At 33.5% G+C, this 25,001-nt stretch overlaps 4 protein-coding genes and 1 non-coding gene across 8 annotated transcripts; 4 read left to right on the top strand and 1 right to left on the bottom strand.

Moving 5' to 3' along the window:
- Positions 1 to 3,370: 3,370 nt before the first annotated feature.
- Positions 3,371 to 4,566, top strand: LOC18036978 (strigolactone esterase D14). Its single transcript, XM_006425359.2, has 2 exons — positions 3,371 to 3,759; positions 3,922 to 4,566. The coding sequence occupies exons 1-2, from the start codon at positions 3,371 to 3,373 to the stop codon at positions 4,358 to 4,360; spliced, it is 828 nt and encodes a 275-aa protein (XP_006425422.1). The 3' UTR covers positions 4,361 to 4,566.
- Positions 4,567 to 9,011: 4,445 nt separating this feature from the next.
- Positions 9,012 to 10,504, top strand: LOC18037489 (histidine kinase 1). Of its 2 annotated transcripts, none has more exons than XR_002904620.1 (2): positions 9,012 to 9,785; positions 9,882 to 9,991. XR_002904620.1 is itself a non-coding variant. In XM_006425358.2 (2 exons), exons 1-2 carry the CDS (start codon positions 9,233 to 9,235, stop codon positions 10,146 to 10,148), a joined length of 693 nt encoding a protein of 230 aa, XP_006425421.1. In that variant the 5' UTR covers positions 9,012 to 9,232; the 3' UTR covers positions 10,149 to 10,504. The 2 variants fall into 2 exon arrangements, 1 of the variants encoding a protein (XP_006425421.1); XM_006425358.2 differs by having other exon boundaries at positions 9,012 to 9,658; positions 9,882 to 10,504.
- Positions 10,505 to 12,974: 2,470 nt separating this feature from the next.
- Positions 12,975 to 15,070, top strand: LOC18037682 (proteasome subunit alpha type-7). The gene is made up of 3 exons (XM_006425356.2): positions 12,975 to 13,341; positions 14,137 to 14,551; positions 14,727 to 15,070. The coding sequence occupies exons 1-3, from the start codon at positions 13,169 to 13,171 to the stop codon at positions 14,886 to 14,888; spliced, it is 750 nt and encodes a 249-aa protein (XP_006425419.1). The 5' UTR covers positions 12,975 to 13,168; the 3' UTR covers positions 14,889 to 15,070.
- A 1,301-nt stretch (positions 15,071 to 16,371) lies between these two features.
- TRNAI-AAU lies at positions 16,372 to 16,445 on the bottom strand. Its single transcript has one exon. It is a non-coding gene; the product is annotated as a tRNA-Ile (tRNA).
- Positions 16,446 to 16,467: 22 nt separating this feature from the next.
- LOC18037822 lies at positions 16,468 to 19,337 on the top strand. Of its 3 annotated transcripts, none has more exons than XM_024180083.1 (4): positions 16,468 to 16,577; positions 17,133 to 17,246; positions 17,339 to 17,486; positions 18,637 to 19,337. In XM_024180083.1, the coding sequence occupies exons 1-3, from the start codon at positions 16,554 to 16,556 to the stop codon at positions 17,468 to 17,470; spliced, it is 270 nt and encodes an 89-aa protein (XP_024035851.1). In that variant the 5' UTR covers positions 16,468 to 16,553; the 3' UTR covers positions 17,471 to 17,486; positions 18,637 to 19,337. The 3 variants fall into 3 exon arrangements, with proteins under 3 accessions (XP_024035851.1, XP_024035852.1, XP_006425418.1); XM_024180084.1 differs by lacking the exon at positions 18,637 to 19,337 and adding an exon at positions 18,033 to 18,050; XM_006425355.2 differs by lacking the exon at positions 18,637 to 19,337 and having other exon boundaries at positions 16,469 to 16,577; positions 17,339 to 17,585.
- Positions 19,338 to 25,001: the final 5,664 nt, after the last annotated feature.

Here is a 25,001-nt window from a genome sequence, read left to right as displayed (position 1 = left end):
GTGTTCCTCAACAGCGCAGACTGACATAAAAAGATAAAACAGGCTTCAAATTAAGCACTACAGCTTTAACATAAGACAGAAGATAATTTCTTGCATGCACCAACAATAAATTAATTATTTGCTATAAGCAGTGGTGGATTTAGCGGCTGCTCTTTGTCGTTCCTTCTTCCAACGACGGCTCATCGAGTCTCTTTTCTCAAAAAAGTCTATCTGCGCTGCCCTGCATTCTAGGGTGCAAAAAGCATAATCATCCCTACGGAAAATTTAACCAAAAAAAAAAAAAAAGAACTCCATTAATTAATTGTGAAATTAATATATGTTATTGATGAGTCGAAATTGAAAGTTTTACTTACAATTAAGGGCTTGTGCCCGTTAGCATTATGTGCTAAAAATAGAAAACAAAATTAAAATCCCACAACAATTAATCTCGAGGAATAATTTCCACAAAAGTCAACATTCTTGCTTTTTCAGATGTCGTCGGAGCAATAAAATTAATCTCGAGGAATAATTTCCACTATTGAAAATTTTTTAAGCACTCCCAAGAAATTAAATAAAACAAAGAAATAAATAGAAGTTTACGTGTGTGTTTATTTTTTTATCAGGTTATATAAAATATTTCAAGCACCAAGAAATCAACTATTTTTTCACCTTTTTATGTGGATAATATTAGTGGACCTTTTACTAAATAAATTAGAAGTTAAAACCTGTCAAAGAAACCCTCTAAAATTCACAATTTGAGAAAGCTTGTCTTTGTTTCATCAAATTCCTTCGTAACAAAATAATTAAAACACACGCACACACATTAAAGTGTTGAACGAAGATAGGGAGAAGTGCATATCCAGTAGCATGAAAATGTCATCACCAGTCTCAAACTTCCTACTCCAGATTGCGCATTCATGGCGCAAAAAGAAATAAGGCTTCTCAATGTCGACAGAAGCAGAAGCAGGAGCTGAAAGTGGCTTCTGAAAAATTCTTCCAGGAGAGGAGACCTGCATGGACATGGATGGTCTAGCCAAGTGTTGAAGGCCAACCAGTCCTGGTCCCCCACCCCCATGGGCGCCAGTACCACCGTAACGCAATGGCCTCTGCAGTGAGCCACCATTATCAGCTGAAGAGTGGCTGCAACGGCCAGCACCATGACCCACCACCGTCGGCTTCGGAGTTGTGGAACCAAGAAATTAAACAGTTTGCTGCCCCAGCCGGTTTCAAAACCCACCGAAATCTCCCCTTCCTCATTACTCACTTCAAAGACTACTCGATTACTCTTACTCGGAGGAGGAGGATTTGTCTTTCTTTCCAAAATTCATTTTCGAGTCCATTCTTTCTTTTCTTTCTTTCGTTTTGCTCTTCCGTGTTGTGATTGATATTGTTACAATGTCAGCATCATTTATAACAATCTCAGGAAATATATATTGTCCTACTAGTTTAAATGTACAACTCAACTAACTAGGGAGAGATTAGATTACAAGAAAAATAAATCAAATTGAAATTTTATGTTTAGGATGTGAATCAAGTCCGCAGTGGCTCGGAGTTCGTGGCATGTTTGAGCTTTCTTTTTCTTTTTCTTTTTTCCAATTTTTGCATGGACAGTGAAAAAGAAAACCGTAAGCCATTATCAACATTCTCGGCTAAATTCTGTGCTTGAGTACATTCACTTTTGCAACTTTTCAGAGCTAGAGTCCATTATATTCGCAAAGACTATATTTACCCGTGACTAAACATCATCATCGCCACTCTCCTCATCTTAACGAGACCTAACCATCCTTTTCAGAAACAACCAAAAAAAAACGAGACCTAGCCTAAAAGGGTATTAATTAATTAAATATATATCTCTGAATATTAATTACCAGAAGCTTGAATTGCATAATACAAATATATATCTTCTTTGATTGGTTAGTTTGCCACCGTTTAGCCCAAATTTCTTTTGACGTTTCCAAATTGGGACCATATACCGATAAATATAAAGCATAGTTCCTACGTATAAATACCACAGTTAATCCAAGAGATTTCAAGAACAATACAAACCCCCAACCATTTACTTCTCCCTTCGTTTCATTTAACCCCATTAGTCAATACGATTTAAGAAAATAACTCGTTAATCCATGTATTTTTTAAAAATTACTCAAAACGATTCAGTTATTAAGAAACTTTTAATACAAACAAATATACAACATAAACATTTTGATTAATCTTTAAAAATATATAGACTAACTAATTAAGTGATTGACTTAAAAACTAGGACTTAGAAAATATTTACCTCCAATATTATCATCAATTATTCACCGATCATTCATGTGTATTAATCATTAATCATCAATTTCATGTGTATTTTATTTTACGCATGAGAAGCCCACAAATCATAAGAAGGTCCTAAGGAAAATATGACCTGATAAAGTTACAAATCATATGAATGAAACCTCCAGAGGGCCATAATAGTGTAAGAAGCAACTAGCATTACGGGACCAATCTTCAAGCCATCTGTGAGAAAGAAAATTGGGCGTTTAAGTTGCATGCACCACTTACGTAAAATGCTTTGAAGGGTTGGATTTGGCGTCGATATAAGATGCGTTTTTAAGTTTTTTAAAAATACATGTTAAATGCATATTTATAATAGTGTCTATGGTCATAATTTAATTAGTTGTATCATTTTATCCAAAATCACCAAATTGAAATTTTATATTTTGCTCGAAATCAAAATTCATTCTTTCACGTGTATATTTTAATCATCTATGATAATGTAGAAACAGGCATGACAAAAATCTAATAAGATATAACACAAATAGAAATTAAAAACTCTCTCATCATGCCAATATTTATGCCGAATAAATATTCCCTCCTAAGAGAACATATTAATTAATTGTTGCCCAATGACATGTGTTTGTCCTCTTGATCGCATAAATTTCTATATAACATACAAGAATAAATAAAAACTAAACTAATAGCAAAATTACCTAAATTTTAAATTAATAATAAATTTACCCAAAAATTTACGTTGGTGTGGTTGAAGTGGGATTTAACGGTGGGGTGCATATCATTTGTTCTCTACTTAATTCATGTCCTTTAGTTAACAACAAATAATATATCTGTATTTACTTAGAAAAAGCTCATACGAATAAAGAAAACATTATTCCTTTGTCAATTAAACTACACAGACATGAGTGTCAATTAGCATCGACACAGCCCAATCAAAACCCTAGATCCTGTAAGACACCAGACCGCGCTCTTGCATCTTCTATATATATAAACAAGGCCTTGAGACATATCAAAACTTGCACCAACAATCAATATTAATTTCTTTCTAATCAAGTAATATATTTGCGATATTACTTTCGTTCACTCATAAATTAATTTTAATAAATCTGCTATTAAAATGGCCGACTACAATAACCGTGGCGAATTTCTCTTGGAAGCACTAAATGTTCGAGTAGTAGGTCAAGGGCAGTCAATCATCGTGTTTTCCCACGGATTTGGGTCTGACCAATCCGTATGGAGTCGCGTTATCCCTAGTTTCACCCGTGCTTATCGTGTAATCAGCTTTGACCTAATGTGCTCAGGAAGCTGCGACCCAACAAATTATGATTTCCAAAGGTACGCCACTCTTGATGGTTACGTTGATGACTTGCTCAGCTTTCTCGACGCCCTTGAAATTGATCGTTGCGCCTTTGTTGGTCATTCAGTATCGGCTATGATTGGTCTCTTAGCCGCCATTCACCGTCCCAACCTTTTCTCAAGACTCATTCTCATTGGCGGTTCTCCAAGGTATGTATAATTGTTTTATTTAATTAATTTCTGGATCACTTTAATTCTTTTTTCCGTTTAATTTACTACAAATTTATTAGCTTGCGAGACGACACTGATCTATGAATATGATGAGCAAATTAATTAAACTTAAAATGAATTAATTAATGAATTCATGATCAGGTTCACGAATGATGGGAATTATATTGGGGGTATTGATCCAGCTCACATGGAAGAAGTGTTCCGAAGAATGGAGAGCAATTATGAATCCTGGGTCGCAGGCTTTGTACCAATGGCACTTGGTGCGGACGTGCCTGACATGGCTCTCCAAGAATTCAGCAGGACTTTGTTCAGCATGAGGCCTGACATTGCCTTGCATGTCGCAAGAACAGCGTTTGCAGCTGACCTAAGGCACGTGCTGGGCCTTATTAGGGTTCCCGTTTGTATAATTCAGAGCTCTGTTGATCTGTCTGTCCCGCCAGCGGTTGCCGAGTATATGCGACGCCATCTCGGTGGCCCGACTGTGCTGGAGTTTCTGCCGACGCATGGACATTTGCCACATGTTAGTTCACCTGCTCCTGTCGCTAATGCTATCCAACAACTCCTCCGTCGAAGGTTTTGACTCACTTATATATATGCTCTCTCTTCTTCAGCTTGTACTTCTGTACTAGTTAGTAGGGTTTCTATTGCTGTTGTCCGATGTTCTGGAATTTTAGGTTAATTATCGTTTCTGCAAATTCCAGTACTAGTTTTTTTTTTCTTTTTTTAATCTTAATCTTATTAAATGAACGTAAGACCACTCTTTACAAGAGAACAGGAGGCGTGTACACACACACACTGACACACACACAAAATGAATTAAGGAGTTTCCATATATCTGAATCTCATTACTTGATGGGCCGGGGTTATTTTGGCAAGAAAAATATCAAGACTCTATCCCTAGAATTCGGTAATGAGATTTTCAAAACCTAATATTATATGTTTATTTTTCTTCAAGTGTTTCATGAAAAAATTGATTAAAGGGATTGATCATGCAATTTGGTACTTATGAGAAGTCGGCAACTCTTTCTTCTTAAAATTAATAATCCCGAAAAGGGTGTAATTTGTTACTCAAAAGCAAAGAAAACAAGGTGTTCGTGATTGAAATAGAAACAAATTAAAATCCATGCAACGCTGACACGAAAAAAAAGGGAGAAATTAATATACAAAAACAAAAATAAGAAAATCTACATCATCCTAAACCCAAGTTGCCTGTGGACTATGTGTGTGTCATGCCAAAATGCCTTGCATGCGAATCACATCAAGAAATGAAGATCAAGGAAAACTTAATTTTGGTTAGAGCAATTAATCACCAATTCCTAGTAATCTTCTGCAGATTTCAAATCGATTGTTCTATGATCACAATTCACTTTACATTCTTTTCACATAGACCACTAGTGTAGATATCTTTAATTTGTTCTATGAAAGATTCCCCTTCTTAATTTGTTCTTTTTAATTTTTCCAATTTCGTAAATCTTAGTTTTTTGTTATTTTTCCAATTTTGGAAATTTTAGTAAATATACACTTAATTCTAATTAACTTCTTGTATATGCTTGGTTAAGAATTAATTTATTCCTTAACTATTTATTATAGATTACATAAGTATTCTAATTTAATTTTAAGGATGTGAGAGGAATTTTGTAAATTGGTTGCAGTAATGGAATTGTGGAACCTGGCAATAGTTGTTCACATTATGAATTGTCTGTAAATTATTGCAGAAACTTACTTGAAGAAGGAAAGATGCTTGTTGTCCTTTTTTCTCGCCAGCTGAACAGGCTTTTTCTTGAATTGCATGTGATTCATTCAAACTTGTGAACATGGCTTTACCACAAAAATAAGCTCCATGCAACTGTTCATATAGGTCTAAGATGTGACAGAAATTTTCAATTAGCTTGGATTTATATATCAAGCATATATCATTTTGGCTGCATCCTTATCATTGCTGAAGATTTTTAATCTTATGGTGTGGCTTTTCTTGTGCCAATTATTTTTTATATCATGAGCTAGGTCTATTTCAAATCTGGTTGTGATGCTTTTTCTGCTTGAAAATCAAAGTTGACTGATCTAATTCATTGAGGGAGTCCCTAGATAAAAAGCTTGCAAATCCATCATTATAATTAGTTATGCATTCGGGATTCTTTTCATATATCTTTCTATATATTCTTTTCATATATCCATGATAAATTATTTGTTTTTGTTCCAAAAAATAATTTTAATAACTAATTCTCTAAATTTCCATCTATATATCTACGTGCGCGTGCGCACACACACATGGGATTGGCTCAAGAGACATAATTTTTTACACAATTCTAAACATGATTTTTAGACCAGTAGATTACTGGATAATGAATGGTTAAGATTCATTATAAGGGAAGATTTTAACTCATTTAATTTCTTTTCTCCTTCTTATTAATCACTAACTATTTTATCATTATTCTCTCTCTCTCTCTCTCTCTCTCTCTCTCTCTCTCTCTCTCTCTCTCTCTCTCTCTCTTTTTAACAACGTTTTCTCCCTTAGTTGCCTATTCGATTTCTTCTCAAATTTAAAATTTAAATTATAGTAAAATTTACTCTCCACATAAATTTGTACTCTTTTAATCTTGTAATTGTTGACTAGTGTTTAGGATAAAACTAATGGCCCTAACAAGAACCATCTCCATCAAAATTTTCATTACCACACATTAAATTTGATTTAGAAGTGAAAGTTTCATTCTTGTAAAGCCTATAAAGTAATCATAAAATAACTAAACACTTACGCAGCCTCAAAATTCTACTTGATTACAAAGTGGATTGTATCCGAATCCAACTTTAATAGTCATTCGCTAAATTGCAATATGCATTTTCGATAATATTGGATAATCTTTTGTCAATCTCCACAAAATTAATGTTTTAAATCCATATTGAGTGGCTATCTTTAATTTTGAGGAAATGAGAAGAGAAGATGAGAGCAATAAAGAAAGAGAAGCAGATCAAGACGATGTCCAGAGAAAATAAAACATTTTGACAAGAAAAAATGGAGTAAATAATGTTAGAGAGAAAACGTGAATAAATAAGAGAGAGAGAGAGAGAGAGAGAGAGAGAGAGAGAAAGTTTAATGATTATTAATTCACCTCACCTGATCTTGACCATTTATTAACTTCTAATCTAATGGCTAGAGAAGTTTTGTTTAAAGTCGTGTCTCATATTGTGTGTGCATATGAATTTCTTCTTCCCCATGAAGATCCATTGTTGACGAAAACCATGCTGCGGCGTTTAAGAACAAATAAAAATTGTGGGTAAGGTTTAATTAACACTTCTTTTTAAAGTAAAATCATACAAAAGATTTGCGTTCGTACATATGTTTGTTGTAATTAAATTAAATTTGGCAATTGGTAACACTTGTATGCTTCTGAATTTTCGGTCGTAAAAGCTCTGAAAGCAATTACAGCGGTTTACTTTTTTTGTTTTTTTCATATGGTTATCAGATCTAGGTTATGTTTAGTATTAAGATATTGAGATTAAAAGCTACAGCTGTAAAAAAAATATAATTATAAAATAAAAATTAATAGTGTTTAGTAAATATATTTTTTATAATTTTGATAAAAAAATATATATTATAGGTCTTTCATCGTATAAGTGGTGGATTAATTAACTTATCTTCTAAATTACTATAATCAATACTTAACCAAAAATTATAAACGTCCAATTTTAATACTAAATAAAGCCTAATATAAATACCAAAGAGGATCTAATATAAATGAAAATTATGTATCTGGTAGAAGATTTGCTTTGCATATATGACAATAATAGAAAATACTGTTTGTTTTGGCATTTTTGCCCGAAAACAAGCGTTGTTTTAAAAAAATAATAAAAATTAGCTCTATCAAATCTCTTGAAGATCTCACAATGAATTTACAGACTGTGCCCCTCTCTCTCTTTTGTAAGATTGAGATAGACAGTTCACAGAATGAAACTGAATTTGTGCCACTGTTACTGGACGTATTAACATTATTGTACATGTCATTATTGACCAGCTTTTTCAAAATCTCTTTTATTTGGTAATCTTCTCAATCTTTGCTTTAAGATTGCAGAGGCAAATTTATTGCACACGCTCATGCCCTTTTCTATCTTTAAAACATCTTTATATTTTACATCCTGTACATTTTTATGTTAGATCCGCTCAACATTACACTGCATCAATTTTTTTTTGTTACCCTACATAACATTTTCATTGTACTTTAAAAAATTCTCGCCACATTTCCAGCTTTTTCTTTTCTTTTTTTTTTCTTTTTAGATATATATTACCAGACTGCTATGCATAAATATTAATAATAGTAATTATTAAATTAGAACTTAACTATATAGATAATTATAAAATCTCATGAATAGTGTGACTCTATACTATCTTTTGAATGGGGGATGAAATTATGAATTAATCAAATAACATACGTAATAATAACAGGGATTTTGCTCTATAACACGAAATTATTGCTATTCACTGGACCATTAATATCTTGCTTTCACCTTTTACTTTTTTAACGTGTTACGTGTATGTATGGACACGTGTACACACACAAACACACGCAACAGGCTTCTTTCACTTTCAAAGTAATTAAAACAAGGTGTCCTCATTTCAGAACAAATTCAAAGTAAAGTAATTTTGGAGTATTGACCGGTCATTGAATTTTGCTAAGTCATTGACCAACTTTCATTTCAACTCAACAACCTTAAGTTGATAAGAATATTATTGGATACCCTTTGAATTGGTGTGATTTGTTTTGAAGATATCAATAAAATCAAGGATGTGATTCTGAATGATCAATCAAACCTTGTGCGTACTATACCATTGAATGAATGATGATGAATCGCACTCTTGATTTTCGTGCCAGGCTTTTGCAAATTTGCTCGGGCCTTTAAAAAAAAAAAAGAAAGAAAGAAAAAGAAAAGAAAATTAGAAAATTTGCGCAATATTTGATCATTATTGTAATTTTTGGACATTCTGAGCTAACTTCTAACTCTCACTCACTACTTCCACTCCCCCCTAAACTTTCTTCATCCATCACTCATAAGGGTTCCAATGGTCAATGTACATTACTCCACTAAAAATGATTCGTGGCTCGCACACACTAACACACCACACAATCACAAATCACAAGCACCCCATGTTAATTCACTGTCATTGGTACACAAATCTTGCTATAAATGAGTGAAATTATTTGCCCTTACCTATAGAAATTTATTCGAATCATTCTTTAAAAAACCTAGACAAAATACAAATGAACCCACCACCATCACCCGATTAGACGGGCTTTTCCGTTGTTATGTGTGTGTCCCCGGTTAATTAAATTAATGGATCCGATTCTCCTCTCCTCACTTTGCCTTTAAATACCAAAAAGCCCTGGCTAGTTTCTTCACACAGCAACCAGAGCTACAAGCACACAACGAGCTTTGGTCTCTTTTGCATACAAAATACAATATGTCTATTGGCAAAGAGCAAGCTGAAACAACATCCCATCCTGAAAAGCTTGAGCTTGAGCATGGGCTTCAGCTTGAGTTTGAGCCTGTCCCCGTCACCAATAATATCATTCCACAAGCTGAAGGCTCTTCCTCTTCTTGTCCCGTGAATGATGATGTTACGGGCCTTGATGAGAAGAAAGTTTTGGAAGGCCTAAGCGTTTTGCTTGTTGAAGATCAAGCAGTACTACAAAGGATAGGAATCAGAATGCTAAAAAAGCTTGGAGCTGGTGTTACTCTAGTCAAAGATGGAGAGGCTGCCGTTGAAGCCATGACCCTCATGATCAATGCAGCTGGGAAAAATCATCAAATTCAAAACCTCCACCATGGATCCAATTTGGAAACTCATAATTCCCCTCACTATGACTTAATCCTCATGGACTGCCAAGTACTCATGAGCACCGACATCTTTCTCTCAATATATGCATACATTCAACTTTTTTTTTTCTGAATTTTTTTTTATCTAATTTTCACTCCTCCATTTAAGTTAGGATTTGTGGGGCCGTACAGTCATGGTATCTTTTTCTCCTTCTACATTAGGCATATATCACATTAAATTTTGCTCATTTTATTGCATGAGTAGGCAATTAATTGAATTAATTTCTAAGCAGATGGGCAGCATGGATGGCTGTAAAGCAACAAGAGTAATCAGGAGGCTAGAAGCTGAAGCTGAAACGGGTCAAAGCATTCCCATAATTGCATTTACAGCTCTGGTAACCGCAGATAATGAACGAGAATGCTTCAATTCTGGCATGGATACTTTTCTCAACAAGCCAGCGCAGGAACACCTGTTGGCTGCCGCCATTGTTGAGACTATTGCTCGTAAAAGTCACAAGTTCTCATGTGATGAGCAAGCAGAAGCTCAAGATGAAAAGTAAACAGGTTGTCTTAGGGCATCTTCTGGGGTAACAATGTTGCAGATCAAAGTCATGTGCTTAGTTCTCAACTAGTGCATGCGTATGTTTTGGGGTCAAGGACTTTGTGATGATGCTATGTTTAGTTGTTATTAGTAAGTTGTAATTTGTGCTTTCGAACCAAATTCCCACTTTCTATTTATGGCTGCATTATTAGAAAGTGGACGTTATTGCGGTTTGTGTGTGCTTTTAACTAATTATCTTCTTAGGTACTGTTGTTATATATAATTAATGAGTTGTTGTAAAAGGTTTTTGTGTACTGTAATTGTGATCTGGAGACTTGTGTAAGTTGTTTGCTTACGATATAAAAGTCTGGTTTGTTTATTTGTTTATGTCCACTTAATCGTCTTAACATTTTTTTTAGCTGGAAATAATATTGGGCTGTATATAATTTGATGAAAAGTACGGGATACTAAGACAAAAGTGGTCATGCTTCGTTTATGATTATGTTCACTGCACAAACAAAAACTGGCTGTGACTGTTTTATTTGGTTTCTGATAGCGGTCTCTAAAGTATTTACCATGTCATCAAAACAAATTTTGATAAAGAAAAGAAAAAAAAAAAAAGATGAACAAGTTATGTTTATAAATTATAAACGGTACAACACATTATCATATATGATTATACTACTGCTATATATATACACCCTCCTCCCCTCTTTCCACAAAAAGTTTCATCCATTTTTCAAGTTACTATATATTGTTTTTGTGATTCTCTTGTGAATAAGTTAGCATCTTTGTTTTAATTCTGGACCCTAAGGAACCAAAAAGAAAAAAAAAATCACTATGAATAGTTTATTCATTATACAATGTATTGTGCAACTTTTTTAAAGAAAAAATGTGTAAATTTTTTATTTTTAACAACCCTCTAATGAAGGGTATAAATTCCATAATCAATTGCAAATATCAGTGCATGGTTATATATATATATATATATAGAGAGAGAGAGAGAGAGAGGGGGGGGGGGGTATAGTGACACTTCTATCATTTTTAAAAGTTTTTATCAGTTGGATTTTTACTGATAAATGTTTCCTTTTGCCCCTAATATTAAGATAGTGGCATAAAAATACGCTGTTGAAGTATAAATGTAACATTTTCACATACGAATTGATTATTTAAGACCTTCAAATTAGGTTAAAAAAGATTATTTATTTGTTAAAATATCATATTTACTCTTCAAAAATATATATTTTTTATTGCGATTGACGATTTTAACACCAAAGATGAATGTTTTAATAAAAGTTCACGTACTCATATAATAAAATTAATTTATAAAATAAACCAAAATGTCGTTACATTTCTCTTCATACACCACCTCACCATATTCTTCTTTCGCATTTACAAAAATTAAATGCAATCTCCTTGGAGGTTAATACAATAGACTTTTTATCAAATGAATTTCTATATGTAACATCATGTAATAACTTGTTTGATTTGTGTAATAACGTATATTTTTAAGAGAATCTTTAGCATTATACAACTAAAAATCCCTGAAAAGTCATCATTGTTGATATTGATATTACAACTGCAAAATGAAAAGGTGTATTCTTAGTCTACTTGAAGATATTAGATATGCACTCATTGCATTCCCAAATCTATTGAAAAATGGAGGACAAGTTACTTTAATATGTTTTTAACTAAATCTAAAGTAAATCTATTGGAAAATGACACCACAGTTTATCTCTCATCAAGATTCTCTTCTCCCTTACTTTTATCTTTTTTTTTTTGGTTATTTCAATTTCCATGCATTAGTGATCACACATTAATCTTGCAAAATTAAGTAATCTGTACCCCGCTATGTGGAGGGATAAATATATCAAATATAACCAAACATTACATCATTACGAAAAGAATAACAAAAACAACTTGTTTCCCTCAAATTAAAATTAATCTCTAATACTAGTATCCTATTTTAAGAAACTTGTTTAATTAAAGTGGGTCAATCGTCATAGTATTTACAAATAAATAATAACTTGACAAGGTAAATTGACAGTCCAACAATATACTTCGAATGAATTATATTATAGGCACGTAATGGACTTGGCATCACATTTTTTTTTTTAATTTATCTTTAAGATCAGTTGATTTTTCCTCCAGTCTCGTAAAGGTTAAAATTTTTATCCCACTAATTTTAGAAGGAATTAATTTAATATTATATTCTATTTTTGTTTTGGTGCAATCTACTTATATATATATTACATTATGTGGAACCTACATAGAATAGCTCAAAAACAGCCTATTCTGCATAGTTAAGCCAATAAGAGATGGAAGTTTGACATCCCTCGAATATTTGAGAGGGTTAAAAATCTGAGCGGTGTCATATCAGCATTCATATCAATAGGGCTCAGTATAAATATATGATTGTACATATCAATTATACTCTCATGTAATATGAGTTGTAATTTAAACTGTAATTTGAGCAATAGTCTCATGTAATCAAAAAAAAAAAAAAGCCAATAAGAGATGAAACATGTACATATTAATATTGCTACACACCTAGGAATATTTAATTCTACTAATATTTGTGGAAGGTAGATTTATTTTGAGCTCTTTATAAATTTAAGAGCACTAACATGTCATTAAGCTATGGCCTTCGTAGAAAAATCAATTTAATATGAGACAAAAAGAGATGAAATGCATGATAAGTATACGGGATTTTGTTATAGGCATTGGACAACAACAAGAAAAAATAAAAAATCAAACTTTTTTTTTTTAATTTAAGGATAAATTTGGTCTAAATAAATATCCACAGATCTCTCATTACTTCTGTAATAATCCTAAAAGGGAGTAATAATTGAAGGTAAAAAAAGAGAGGAAAAAAGAAAAAAGAAAAGGTGAGTGACTTGTTCTCTAAGTTGGTTGAGAAAACTCACTAATCACACTCAAAATAAGAAATAATTAATAAGCTGGAAAGAAGAAACAGAAACTCAAGAATCAGAGAGACGCAGAAATCGATCGAGAAGAGGAAAATCAGAGAGATTTGACATGGCGAGATACGATCGAGCAATCACTGTATTTTCACCGGATGGCCACCTGTTCCAAGTGGAATACGCACTAGAGGCCGTACGCAAAGGCAACGCCGCCGTCGGCGTGCGCGGCACCGACACCATCGTTCTTGGCGTCGAAAAGAAATCCACTGTCAAGCTTCAGGACTCCAGGTCTCTCTATCTCTCTCTCTCTCTTCAAAAGATTTCATTTGTTTTTCTTTTAATAAATTTAAATACGAATTAGGTTATTATTAGGGTTTTAGTGATTTCTGAATCTTAGGGTTTTTTGATAAAATTGACCGGTCCCTTCCGGAATTTTGACATCCGTGCTATGAAATTTGAATTGGATTGTTAAGAACTTTTGTTTCCTGCAAAATGAGTATATTCATTTTGTTGATCTTAACGCTGGTGCAAAGACTTGTTGAAGTATTGGATTGCTATTAGTTTGAAGTAGTTTATGGTTGTTCCATTGTTCGATTCATGTTATGCGCTCTTGCTTTTGGAAAAATAAGCAATACTGAGATGCCCTGTTGATTGCATCCATCAACTGTTAATGGGTACAAATGTAGAATTATATGAGTTGATTTTTGGGTGTAATTTTATGATTGATATAAATCTATAAACAAGTCTATGCTTGCTTTGGTATTTTGTATGAGATTGTAGCTAAGATATATCTGCTTCATTGTATCTTAAATTTCTGGAAATTGATACTGAATTGCGAACATAAAGCACCTTTAAATTTTCATTGAGGGGAGGAAAATCTTTTTCTCTGATGGTGATACAAAACCACATCCTATGAAGATGTCTAACCCTAACCTTTCCACCAATGCTTTCTTTTATTGATATTGGAATATATTGTTGGTTAGATGTTGCTTAAACTGTACATTTTGAAATGTTATTATGTGCATATTTGCCTGAGATTGGGCTTTTCTTTACCATAACCGTTTTGCCTCTTCTATAATACAGATCAGTGAGGAAGATTGTCAGCTTGGATAATCATATTGCATTGGCCTGTGCTGGACTTAAAGCAGATGCTCGTGTACTGATAAACAGGGCTCGAATAGAATGTCAGAGCCACAGGCTGACTGTTGAGGACCCAGTAACTGTTGAGTACATCACTCGTTACATTGCAGGTCTCCAGCAGAAGTACACACAAAGCGGTGGTGTGAGACCATTTGGTCTTTCTACTCTGATTGTGGGCTTTGATCCATACACTGGTGTGCCATCACTATATCAGACAGATCCTTCTGGGACATTTTCTGCCTGGAAAGCTAATGCAACTGGGAGAAACTCTAATTCAATGAGGGAGTTTCTGGAGAAAAACTATAAGGAAACTTCCGGGCAAGAAACTATAAAGCTTGCAATTCGGGCATTACTTGAGGTTTGCTCTTTCTTATATTTCAGAATATCACTTGGCATGGTTATCACCAAGTATTATGAACATCTGTATTATTCTCGTTAAATACTTCAGTATTATGCTGTATATCTATAGCAAGCTATTGCATATTTTCATCTTCATAAACCTAATCTTCAAAATACCAACATCATATGTTCAGGTTGTTGAGAGTGGGGGCAAAAACATAGAAGTTGCTGTGATGACAAGGGAGAAGGGTCTGAAGCAGCTTGATGAAGCTGAAATTGATGCCATGGTAGCCGAGATTGAAGCAGAGAAGGCCGCCGCTGAGGCTGCAAAGAAGGGACCTCCCAAGGAAACATGAGTTTTTAGTTCTGGCTTCTGTTTTTTCCATTGCCTGTTGTTTTTCACCTTTCAGAATTTTAGTATGCTTTTTTTGTGGTTAAGTTTTATATGCTTTTAGATTTGCATTCAAAAGATATAACAGAGCACCAGATTATTGCCAGCTTAAATTTTCTTATATGGTCATTTAATATTTATCGATTATGGTGAGCGTTGTTGTTGGGGCATGAGACCTGTTTGTTCCGACTCGGAACTTCCGAGTCTTTCTTTCAACTTACTCTTCGGCTGCAAGATAAATAATGTGGACACCGAATAATTGCATCAATTATTGTATTTTGTCTTTGGATGACTGTAAGCCGTGCCATTCATGATGCCCAGTTGACGCTTTCCCAAATAAGCCAAGGCAGGAAAATAAAAATGATGTCATTTTTTGTTCTCTTTGTACATTCTCAGTGGAAATCACCATGGACCACCTTACCTTCATTTAGAGACTCCTTTTACGACGTTATATAAAGCATTAATTTTTTTTATTACTCTTAAATTAAATTGCAAGTGAATTGTGTGAGATACGCAATCAATGGTGTAGGACAAGTTAGATCATGTGATCTGAAATGCCAAAATCGAGAGAAAGGAAAAAAAAATGGAAAAACAGTTAAAAGAAGGGTGAGACTATGTGAACCCATATTTATACTCTTTACATCTATTTTATAATAAAATTTTATATCACAAAAATATCTTCATATATAATTACGAAACCATCATCTTTTTATTTCTTATCTCTCTTGCATCCGGCTCTTTGTATATTTTCTCATTAAATTGATTTTGGTTAAGGTAGAAAAATGTCATTCCATGAAATTATATAATTTATTAATAGCTAATTCAAATATAGATGCAATCGAAATTAAAAATAAGCTCTTACTTATCACAAGAAAATTGATTTTTTCCAGAAAGCAATTATGAACTACCATTTCTTTCCGGTCCAAAATATTTGCAGGTAAATCAATATTTTTTAAGGAACCAGTTTCATATTTTTAAAATGCTTGCAATTGATCAACTCATTAACTTTCCTGTTGGGGTGAAAAAAAATGTATCAAAATAGTTACCTTTATAACTTATATCCATTCTTGTATTTGGGAAGATATTTGGTATATTTATTATTTTTTAGGTTAGATTGTGAAGATAATTTTTTTTTCTCCCCACTCCAAAAGTATTAGAATTTTGGACAAAATTCTTGCTGGTTCCTGCAATTTCAGATTTCGTTTATACTCGTGTGGAAGCATTTTTTGGAAGCAAATGCATAAGAGAAGAAGATGAACGAAGAAGGGTTAGTTTTGGAACATGAGAGGGTTTGTTGAGTAAAAATGGATGTTTTCAATTGTAGTGATGGGTGTATAAAGAAGAAGAGTTTAAAGAGTAAAAAATTGGATTCAAATAGCTTCACCCTTAAAAGAATTGAAAAATGACGTCTGGGTCCCTGTGTCTATGATTGAAAAAAAAATCATTTTTGGCCCATGCAGGTCTCGAACCTGCGACCTTCGCGTTATTAGCACGACGCTCTAACCAACTGAGCTAATAGGCCTGTTGGTCGATGTTGTCGGCTAAATAGACAAATTTTAGTATCATCAATTTGGACGACATCGGCTCATCGACCAAAGCAAAATCAAGCGCACAAGCAGAGAAACGAACAATGGCGATGGGAGAAGATTACGAGGTACATCTTCAGCTGAGATCGTGTTTTTAAATGCGTAAATTTTATGCTCAGTTTCATTTATATTTTCTCAAAAACTAACACAATATCTTAGATTAATTGATAAACTTACATGTCTTGGCAGAATAGTTAATAAATGCCTCTGTTCCTGCCTTATGCGTGGAATCAATTCTTATTTCCAGCGAATTGCGATCCGTCCTAACGTTAATTTGTCAATTTATCCTGAAATTAATTAATTATAGTTTTTCTATTGGTTTTATTTCTCTTTCATGTTTAGTATAGTCTAAAATTTCAATTGGGATTTAGGCTTAGTCGAGTGTAAGTGAGTTTATGATCATATCGTAATCATCCATTTCCTCAGTTTACAACAATAGGAAAATCTCATAATTTGATTATTTAGTGCCCTATGGTTTGCTTATGTGCCAAATGCATCTAACTTCCGATACTAGGTTTTATATTTTGTTTATCAATTTATGTATCTCAGATATTTGTGATTGTTACAATACTCATAGAAAATTTTCAAATATTGGCTTTCTTTAAAATCGTTGTATATTGTAGACTGAAGAAAAAAAGCAAGCTGCTGCCGATGTATTGTTCAATTATTCAAAATTTGTAATGGCATGTATTGGGAATCAAGTTCGACCTTGTGACTTGAGACTGCATTTGATGAAGGTAATATATAATCTCCCGAGCAGTGACATGCAGTGTGAGTCATGTTGATTGACAATGAGAATTTTGTTCTTTTCCTTTTGCATTTTTTTCAGGAGGTTTCAGGGTTGCCAACTACAGTGAAGAAAGAAACAACTCAGGCTGCAGCTTCTCCTGATCCAATGGGAGAGTCTTCAAGCTCAGGCCCAGCCAGATTGGAGAAAGCTGAGAGTTTTCAGGCAATGTAGTTTGAAGTATATATGGGTTAGTTTCTATATGAGTTGTTTTCTTCTCAATTTTAAACCGGTATCTACAGAATTGCTTGTTATATTAATAAACGTGGTGTGACCCACTTTTTTTTTATGTTTCGATACCAACTTCATTGAAACCTTGGTTACAGTATTATTGCTGGCAGTCATATCTGGAGGTTTTCTTTTGAACCCAAAGAGGTTGCATTAAATTCAATGGCTAAACTATCTAATGAAGCTTTAATTTACATAATATACTTTGTCATTATATACCATTCGGCACAGTCTGTTGAAATAATATTGATGTAGCAGTTGAAACATGCCATAGTTTCCATTTCTGTTGTTAGATTTTGTATAATCAGAATCTATAAATTCCTCCTTGGTTGCTGAAGTGGTGGAACAATGCACTGATACACTGATAGTTCATTTTTTTCCCTTTTGTTTTCTACTCTCGTTTACTTATGACTCAGATGAGTCACTTGACACTTCGTTTCCTTTTATTTGCAATTTAAATTATTGCTCCACAGTGTTTAAGTTCCAGTGTTCCAACACAATAATACAGATGACAAATTAACGCACATGACAGGGAAGGGAAATAAAAGAAAACAACAGTGTTGCAGAAATTTAAAAAGTATTTACGGTATTTTAGCTTGTGGTTTGCAATTCAAGTCCCGTAATGCAGGCTCAAACCTCTGGCCCCTAACCTTTGTTGCACTTATTGCAGCAGCACTGTTTGGTTTGCAATCCCAAGCTCGAGTAAGAGCAGGAGACTTGTCTTTGGCAAGGAGGGGTTAGAGTGAGTTTAAGATTGAGTTTTGAATGCTTTACTGTACTTGAGTTTGTTTGATTATCGGCAGTTGGCTTGTTGATTTTTTGGGGACTGAAGTGGTTACCATTTTGACTAACTAGCTTCTTCTTTATAACAGTCTTCCAGTAGTTCCTGATATCTGAATCAGTTCCTCCTGGGAGCTCTCTTGCAATCTCAGCCAACTAGAAATACAAACACACGACACACCATTGAATGTTAATTTTTCTTGCATAAAAACTAAAGAATCATTTAGAGTAAATAAGGTTAAAATGGGAAACTAACCTATTGCCAGCACTACTGTGTAACTTGGTAATGAGCTCCTCCTCTTCCTCAGTAATTTTATCGTGCTTAATGTCAGGACTTAAATAATGGGCCCATCGACGATGGCAACTCCTGCCGCAATGGTGAAGATCGGCAGATCTTGGTAAATATGTCCAGCTGCGGATAAATTTGTGACCTTGAATTTAAGAGATAAGTAGGAAGGACCTTTATCACCACAGCATGAACACCAAGGTCTGCGTCCCATATTTACTAATTACAAGTGGCACTAGGAAGACTAGTGGAGTAGCAGTGATAGTTTTAATTTACTAGTTTAGCAATACGTAGATGAAATGCAACTAGTTACCCAGAAACCAAGTCTATATACAGAGGATTCAAAGACGTTCAAGTTCAACAATAATTCCTCAAATTATAAGTTGGAAGAATTATTGACAGTTTCGGAGAGGATCTGTATACTTCATCAGATAAACAGAAAATGATATGTAGCACTTTCTGTTGAGATCCAATGCATGCAGAACAGTTCGGAGTATCTTATGTCCCCAATATTCATAAGAGCATTGAGTCTTTATATTTTGACCCTAGCTATTTTGGTGTAGATGTTGAAGTAGGTACAGCTTATAATTTCATTTTGATTGATTTAGATTAGATCAAATAATGTGGCTATGGTGATTGTGTCTCTGCGTATGTTTCAGTTCTAAAACACAATTAGCAGCAGATGCATCACCATTGAGATGGACTCTGAGGATAAACAGAGAAGAGAAGTACTATCAAATATTTAGCGCCCCGCCCCCCCCTCCCCCCCCCCCCCCAAAAAAAATGATGCGTGAATCAATCAAAATATTAATTGTACTTCGAACCACTGCAAAATAGAAAGTAATTGTAACAGTAAGTTGCGTGAATCACATGCAGAACAAATTCAGCCTCCCGCAATTAAGTTACGTTCCCCTTTTCTTTTCTTTTTTTCTTTTTTTTCATCCCCCTGTGTTCATTAATTTTATTATATTAGTTTTACATTTGTTTAATAATAAGAATGATTTCGTTTTATTTGATGCCCATTGCTATGGCGTAGTTGCTCTTTTTTTTTTTTTTTAATTCTGTTATAGACAAATGGTTACTGATATTACATCAGACATTACAATTACAATATTTACAATCGTACTAAATAATTAGGACCACCGCCATATATACAATCGTACTAAACAACTGGAACCACCGTCATATATTAACCCACTGAAGCACTTGCGCAAATATTTTAAATCCTTTCTAATATTTTAGGGTTGTCTACTCCACTCACATTACAATATTTACAATCGTACTAAACAACTGGGACCACCATCATATATTAACCCACTGAAGCACTTGCGCAAATATTTTAAATCCTTTCTAATATTTTAGGGTTGTCTACTCCACTCACATTACAATATTTACAATCGTACTAAACAACTGGGACCACCATCATATATTAACCCACTAAAGCACTTACCCAAATATTTTAAACCCTCTCTAATATTTGAGGGGTGTCTACTCCACTCACATTACAATATTTACTATCGTACTGAACAACTGGGACCACCGCCATATATACAATCGTACTAAACAACTGGGACCACCATATATTAACCCACTGAAGTACTAGCCCAAATATTTTAAACCCTCTCTAATATTTAAGGGGTGTCTACTCCACTCACATTTCGTAAGGGAGAGATTGTCTCCACTCAATTAGTTGATAATTGATGAAGAACTGAAACTAACCTCCATAATGCTCTTATAGAGGCTCAAACCCTTGCACTCAACATTGTAAGTGCAAGACTTCTCCCATTGGACCAAAAGCTCATTGGTGCGTAGTTGCTCTTCGAAGTGTTTCCTTTACACTACTATTTGCTTTAAGGTGTGCAAACGATGCTCTTATTAAGTGATGGTATGTGATGTTCTTTTATTTTCCATTGATCAAACATTGATCTTTGTGTACTCCGTAATTTCTTTCTAAGTTTCTCAATATAAATATTAAAATTTCAACTGATGTTGAGTCATTGATATACAATCGTCTATTGGTTTATATCACATAAAATTTCGAATGATAGGAGTTTGATTAATAAACTCAATAATTTTCTTGCAAAGATGTGGGTAATAAAAAAATTAATGCTTTTTACTTTCTCATAATTGAGGTTTTCATTAGTCGAGCTAATTTTAAAAATATTTTTTAACTTTCTCCCATCGAGATTTCAATACTAAAACTAATTTTATTCTTACAACTTAATCCAAATTAATTGCTTCGTATATGATATGTGTCTTTTTATGTATGTATAAATGTAATCATTTTCATGTGCAGACATTCTCATTTTAAAACATGAATTTAAAGTATCACAACGTTGTCAAAAATGTTGACGGTATTGTAAAATGTTAAAAATCATTTTACAACATTATAAAAATCATTCACAATATTATGAAACTCCAAATTTATATTTTAAAAAAACATGGACATTCGTATTTAAAAGTGACACCTTATAAATGATACCTTTATTTCTGTTTGTACATATGGGAGCAATTCACATAAATAATAAATGCAAAATTTTTTTTTATTTAATATTACATCACAAGATATGAAGAAGTAGTATGTAGTATATAAAAGACAAGCGTGTATATGAATAATTGAACCTTGATTTGATGTAACAACATTTACAAGCCCTGTTTGTACTTTGTGCTAGGTTTTTTTTTATGTGTCATCATCATCCATGCTCTGCTCTGCTCTAGGAAGGCAACAAACTCAAAAGAATCAATTATCAAATGAGAAGATATTTTGACACCCTTAAAATTTCTCATAAAAAGTTTTTAGTTAAAATTACTTAAATAATCAACATTAAATTACTTTATTTCTTATTTTGGAAAAAAATTAATTAAAAACATAAATAATATATTTTTTAAAAAAGTTTTACACCACCCCATTTCAGTAATTTATATTTTTAATTTTAATTAAATAATATTGTTTGAACTTAAAATTATGAAGATAGAAACTATATAGTAAACATAAAATAATTTAAGATTTTAGAATTTCTACATAGTTTATAAATAAAAACTTAAAACAAAAAAAAAAACTATTTTAAGGTGAAATGTTATGTGGCAAGATGTTTAATTTTTAATATCTATGTTTGTATTTTATAAATTAAATTGGGATATTTTAAATTTAAAACGAGTGTTACAAGGATTTTAGGGGGTGTTTAAAGGTTACACTGGCATCAATGAAGAATAAGTGGACGCCCAGTCGCATTCATAGTGAGATGATGCTCCGCGTCGACGCTGTGGGTGTGAACAGAAAAGTTTGAAGTGGACATAGATCTCCCCAATCGGGTAAACCCAACTGGCCCATCATTTTCATGGGTTGGGTCGATTTAATGGAACGAAATTTTGCCGACGCCCATCTTGCATGGTTTATTTTCCTTAATGCTCGAGTAATATGACTTTTCATTTTAATTACAATTCCTAATAAATTTATTCAAACCAAGTTTCTAATTAGCTTTCATGGAACTCATTGTATGATAAAATATAAGAAAAGTCAGAAAAAAAATTCAGATTCTTTCTATTTTCTCTTTGCTCCATAATTGATCTTAAAATAAATATATTAAAAAATCAATTTGAGTTAAAAAGGGATTGAATGTCAAAGATAAAAGTTTGATTATGAATATCACGCATTCAAAAGAAAATATAGTGTAGAAGTGTATACGGAAGAGCATAGGTAACAAAGTGAAAAGAAAATGAGGTAAAATTCAAATTTTACTCTCTCTAATACTTTTTTTTCCCCTTGAAATTTAAGTTAATTGGGTTTGTTAATAGTGGAGAGGGGGCGCTAATTTCATTGTCTATGATAGTAATCTAACTTATGTGTATTTTAGTAATTAATTTTTTTAATAAAATATATTATAGTGGATTCAAATAGCTCCACCCTTATTATTATTATTATTCTTATTTTAATTTAATACAACAATATCACTAAACCATAATTATATAGGTTTTACATAGTCAGTTCTCTTTTTCGTACTATTAGAAACCGATAATAATTTTTGTTTATTTATGTTAACAATTGTTTATTGTTATTCTTATATAGTACTTTTTCTATTACCGAAATAAGATTCATCCAATCGTATGATTCGGTGACAAAAAAATTATAAAAATTGTGATAATCGTTAACATTAATCAATTTTCGGTTTAGGCATGTAAAGTCACGTGTTTAAGGAAGAGTGAAAATGTAGTGCTTTTAGAATTTGTTTCACCACTTTAGTCCTGATAATTTTTAATACTTTTTAATCTTTTGTTCGAAAGTGATATAAAAATACATGATTGTTGGGTAAACGTTACCTTTTAATAAATAAATTAGTTAGTTTTCAATTATTAAGGTCTCAAATAATTAATTTATATGTCAAAATGTCATGCACGCGCGCACATACATTTTTAACTCCAAGGATGAAATATGATATTAAAAATCAATAATTCTATGGTTACTAAGTTTGTGTTGGAGGATTAACAATTAAAACACACAAAAAACACACTATTTTATTTCTTCAACAACACTCCTCACCAATTACAACTCTTATTTTTCACTCTCTACACCTTAGAGATTTTGCTGCTTCACTTGATGTTTAAACCAAAGGGGAGAGGGGGTATTTATACATGAAACAAACTAATCACAACCATTCATTTATTCAACTAATAAACACATCCTCACCATCCATTAAAACCTACCACTCACCTACTTCACAAACCACACCTAACACACCTAACACAAATAATTCAAATCTCACCAACCATACCTACTCATGGAACCTTCCATGAGTTGGGCTTGATTTATTCATCTTGGATCAAGTTTATGATCCAACACCTCCCCTTAAACTTGATCCTGTGACACCAAGCAAACTTCTGAATCTTACAAAGTCTTCTTGTTTGAGTGGTTTAGTGAAGATATCAGCTGCTTGATCTTGTGGTTTTACATACTTGATTTGCACTTCTTTTCTTGCAATACACTCTCTTATGAAATGATAGCGAGTGTCTATGTGTTTACTTCGATCATGAAAGACTGGATTCTTGGATAGGGCAATCGCTAATTTGTTATCAACACAAATCTCAGTTGGCTCTTCTTGTGCCAAACTCAACTCCTTTAGCAAATTTCTGAGCCAAATTGCATGACAAACACTTGATGTGGCAGCTACATATTCAGCTTCACAGGTGGATAGCGTGACAATTGGTTGCTTCTTTGACATCCATGTGAAAGCAGTATCTCCTATGAAGAACACAAATCCCGTGGTGCTCTTTCGATCATCTACATCTCCACCCCAATCGCTATCGCTATATCCAACAAGCTTGTAGTCATTAGAAAATGAGTATAGCAAGCCGAAATTAGTTGTACCTTTGATGTAGCGAAGGATTCTTTTTGTAGCTTTAAAATGGGTGGTCTTTGGATTCTCCATGTATCGGCTCACAAGTCCAACAGCATAAAGGATATCTGGTCTTGTGCATGTCAAATAACGTAGGCTTCCAACCAAACTTTTAAAGAATGTTGGATCTATATCTTCGCCTTCATCATGTTTGGATAACTTGACTCCGCATTCCACTGGCGTGCTTGTAGGCTTACAATCATTCATCTTGAACTTCTTGAGAATCTCCTCTGCATAGCTTTCTTGGGAGATAAATATGCCTTCTTCCTTTTGCTTGACTTCAATGCCGAGGTAATATGCCATCAGTCCGATGTCAGTCATCTCGAACTCTTTGATCATCACTCTCTTGAACTCTTTGATCATCACTCTCTTGAACTCTTCAAACAAGCTTGGATTACTTCCAGTGAAGATGAGATCATCCACATACAGGCACACAATCAAAATATCTCCATATTTTTCTTTGACGTAGAGAGCATGTTCATATGGGCATTTGGTGAAGCCTTTCTCTTGAAAATACTTGTCAATTCTGCTATTCCATGCCCTTGGTGCTTGCTTTAACCCATAAAGAGCTTTCTTCAATCTCAAAACTTTGTCCTCGTGTCCTTTCACCACATAGCCTAATGGTTGTTCGATGTAAACTTCTTCTTCAAGGAATCCATTCAAGAAAGCAGACTTCATATCCATTTGAAAAATCTTCCATTTGTTATGAGCAGCCAAAGAAATAATAAGTCTAATGGTTTCAAGTCGAGCTACATGAGCAAATACCTCGTCATAGTCTATGCCAGTCTTTTGACTATAGCCTTTTGCAACTAGCCTCGCCTTGTGCCTTTTAATTTCTCCCTTCGCATTTCTTTTTGTTTTATACACCCATTTGACACCGATCGCCTTATGACCTTTTGGAAGAGTAGTAAGCTCTCAAGTATCATTCTTCACAATGGCTTTGATTTCTTCATCCATTGCAATTCTCTACTTCTCATCTAGTGCAGCTTCTTGGAAGTTGACTGGCTCACAATCAGCAAAG

This window comes from Citrus clementina, unplaced genomic scaffold (assembly GCF_000493195.1).
Source record: "Citrus clementina cultivar Clemenules unplaced genomic scaffold, Citrus_clementina_v1.0 scaffold_7, whole genome shotgun sequence".
NCBI lineage: Eukaryota > Viridiplantae > Streptophyta > Magnoliopsida > Sapindales > Rutaceae > Citrus > Citrus x clementina.
This window is presented reverse-complemented; position numbering and strand designations above follow the sequence as displayed.

Excerpts from the sequence above, each read along its gene's own strand:
- LOC18036978 (XM_006425359.2), top strand. The coding sequence starts at position 3,371 with ATGGCCGACTACAATAACCGTGGCGAATTTCTCTTGGAAGCACTAAAT. Across the intron at positions 3,760-3,921 it reads CTCATTGGCGGTTCTCCAAG|GTTCACGAATGATGGGAATT; the intron begins GTATGTATAATT and ends ATTCATGATCAG.
- LOC18037489 (XM_006425358.2), top strand. The coding sequence starts at position 9,233 with ATGTCTATTGGCAAAGAGCAAGCTGAAACAACATCCCATCCTGAAAAG. Across the intron at positions 9,659-9,881 it reads TAATCCTCATGGACTGCCAA|ATGGGCAGCATGGATGGCTG; the intron begins GTACTCATGAGC and ends ATTTCTAAGCAG.
- LOC18037682 (XM_006425356.2), top strand. The coding sequence starts at position 13,169 with ATGGCGAGATACGATCGAGCAATCACTGTATTTTCACCGGATGGCCAC. Across the intron at positions 13,342-14,136 it reads GTCAAGCTTCAGGACTCCAG|ATCAGTGAGGAAGATTGTCA; the intron begins GTCTCTCTATCT and ends TCTATAATACAG. Across the intron at positions 14,552-14,726 it reads CAATTCGGGCATTACTTGAG|GTTGTTGAGAGTGGGGGCAA; the intron begins GTTTGCTCTTTC and ends TCATATGTTCAG.
- LOC18037822 (XM_024180083.1), top strand. The coding sequence starts at position 16,554 with ATGGCGATGGGAGAAGATTACGAG. Across the intron at positions 16,578-17,132 it reads CGATGGGAGAAGATTACGAG|ACTGAAGAAAAAAAGCAAGC; the intron begins GTACATCTTCAG and ends TGTATATTGTAG. Across the intron at positions 17,247-17,338 it reads TGAGACTGCATTTGATGAAG|GAGGTTTCAGGGTTGCCAAC; the intron begins GTAATATATAAT and ends CATTTTTTTCAG.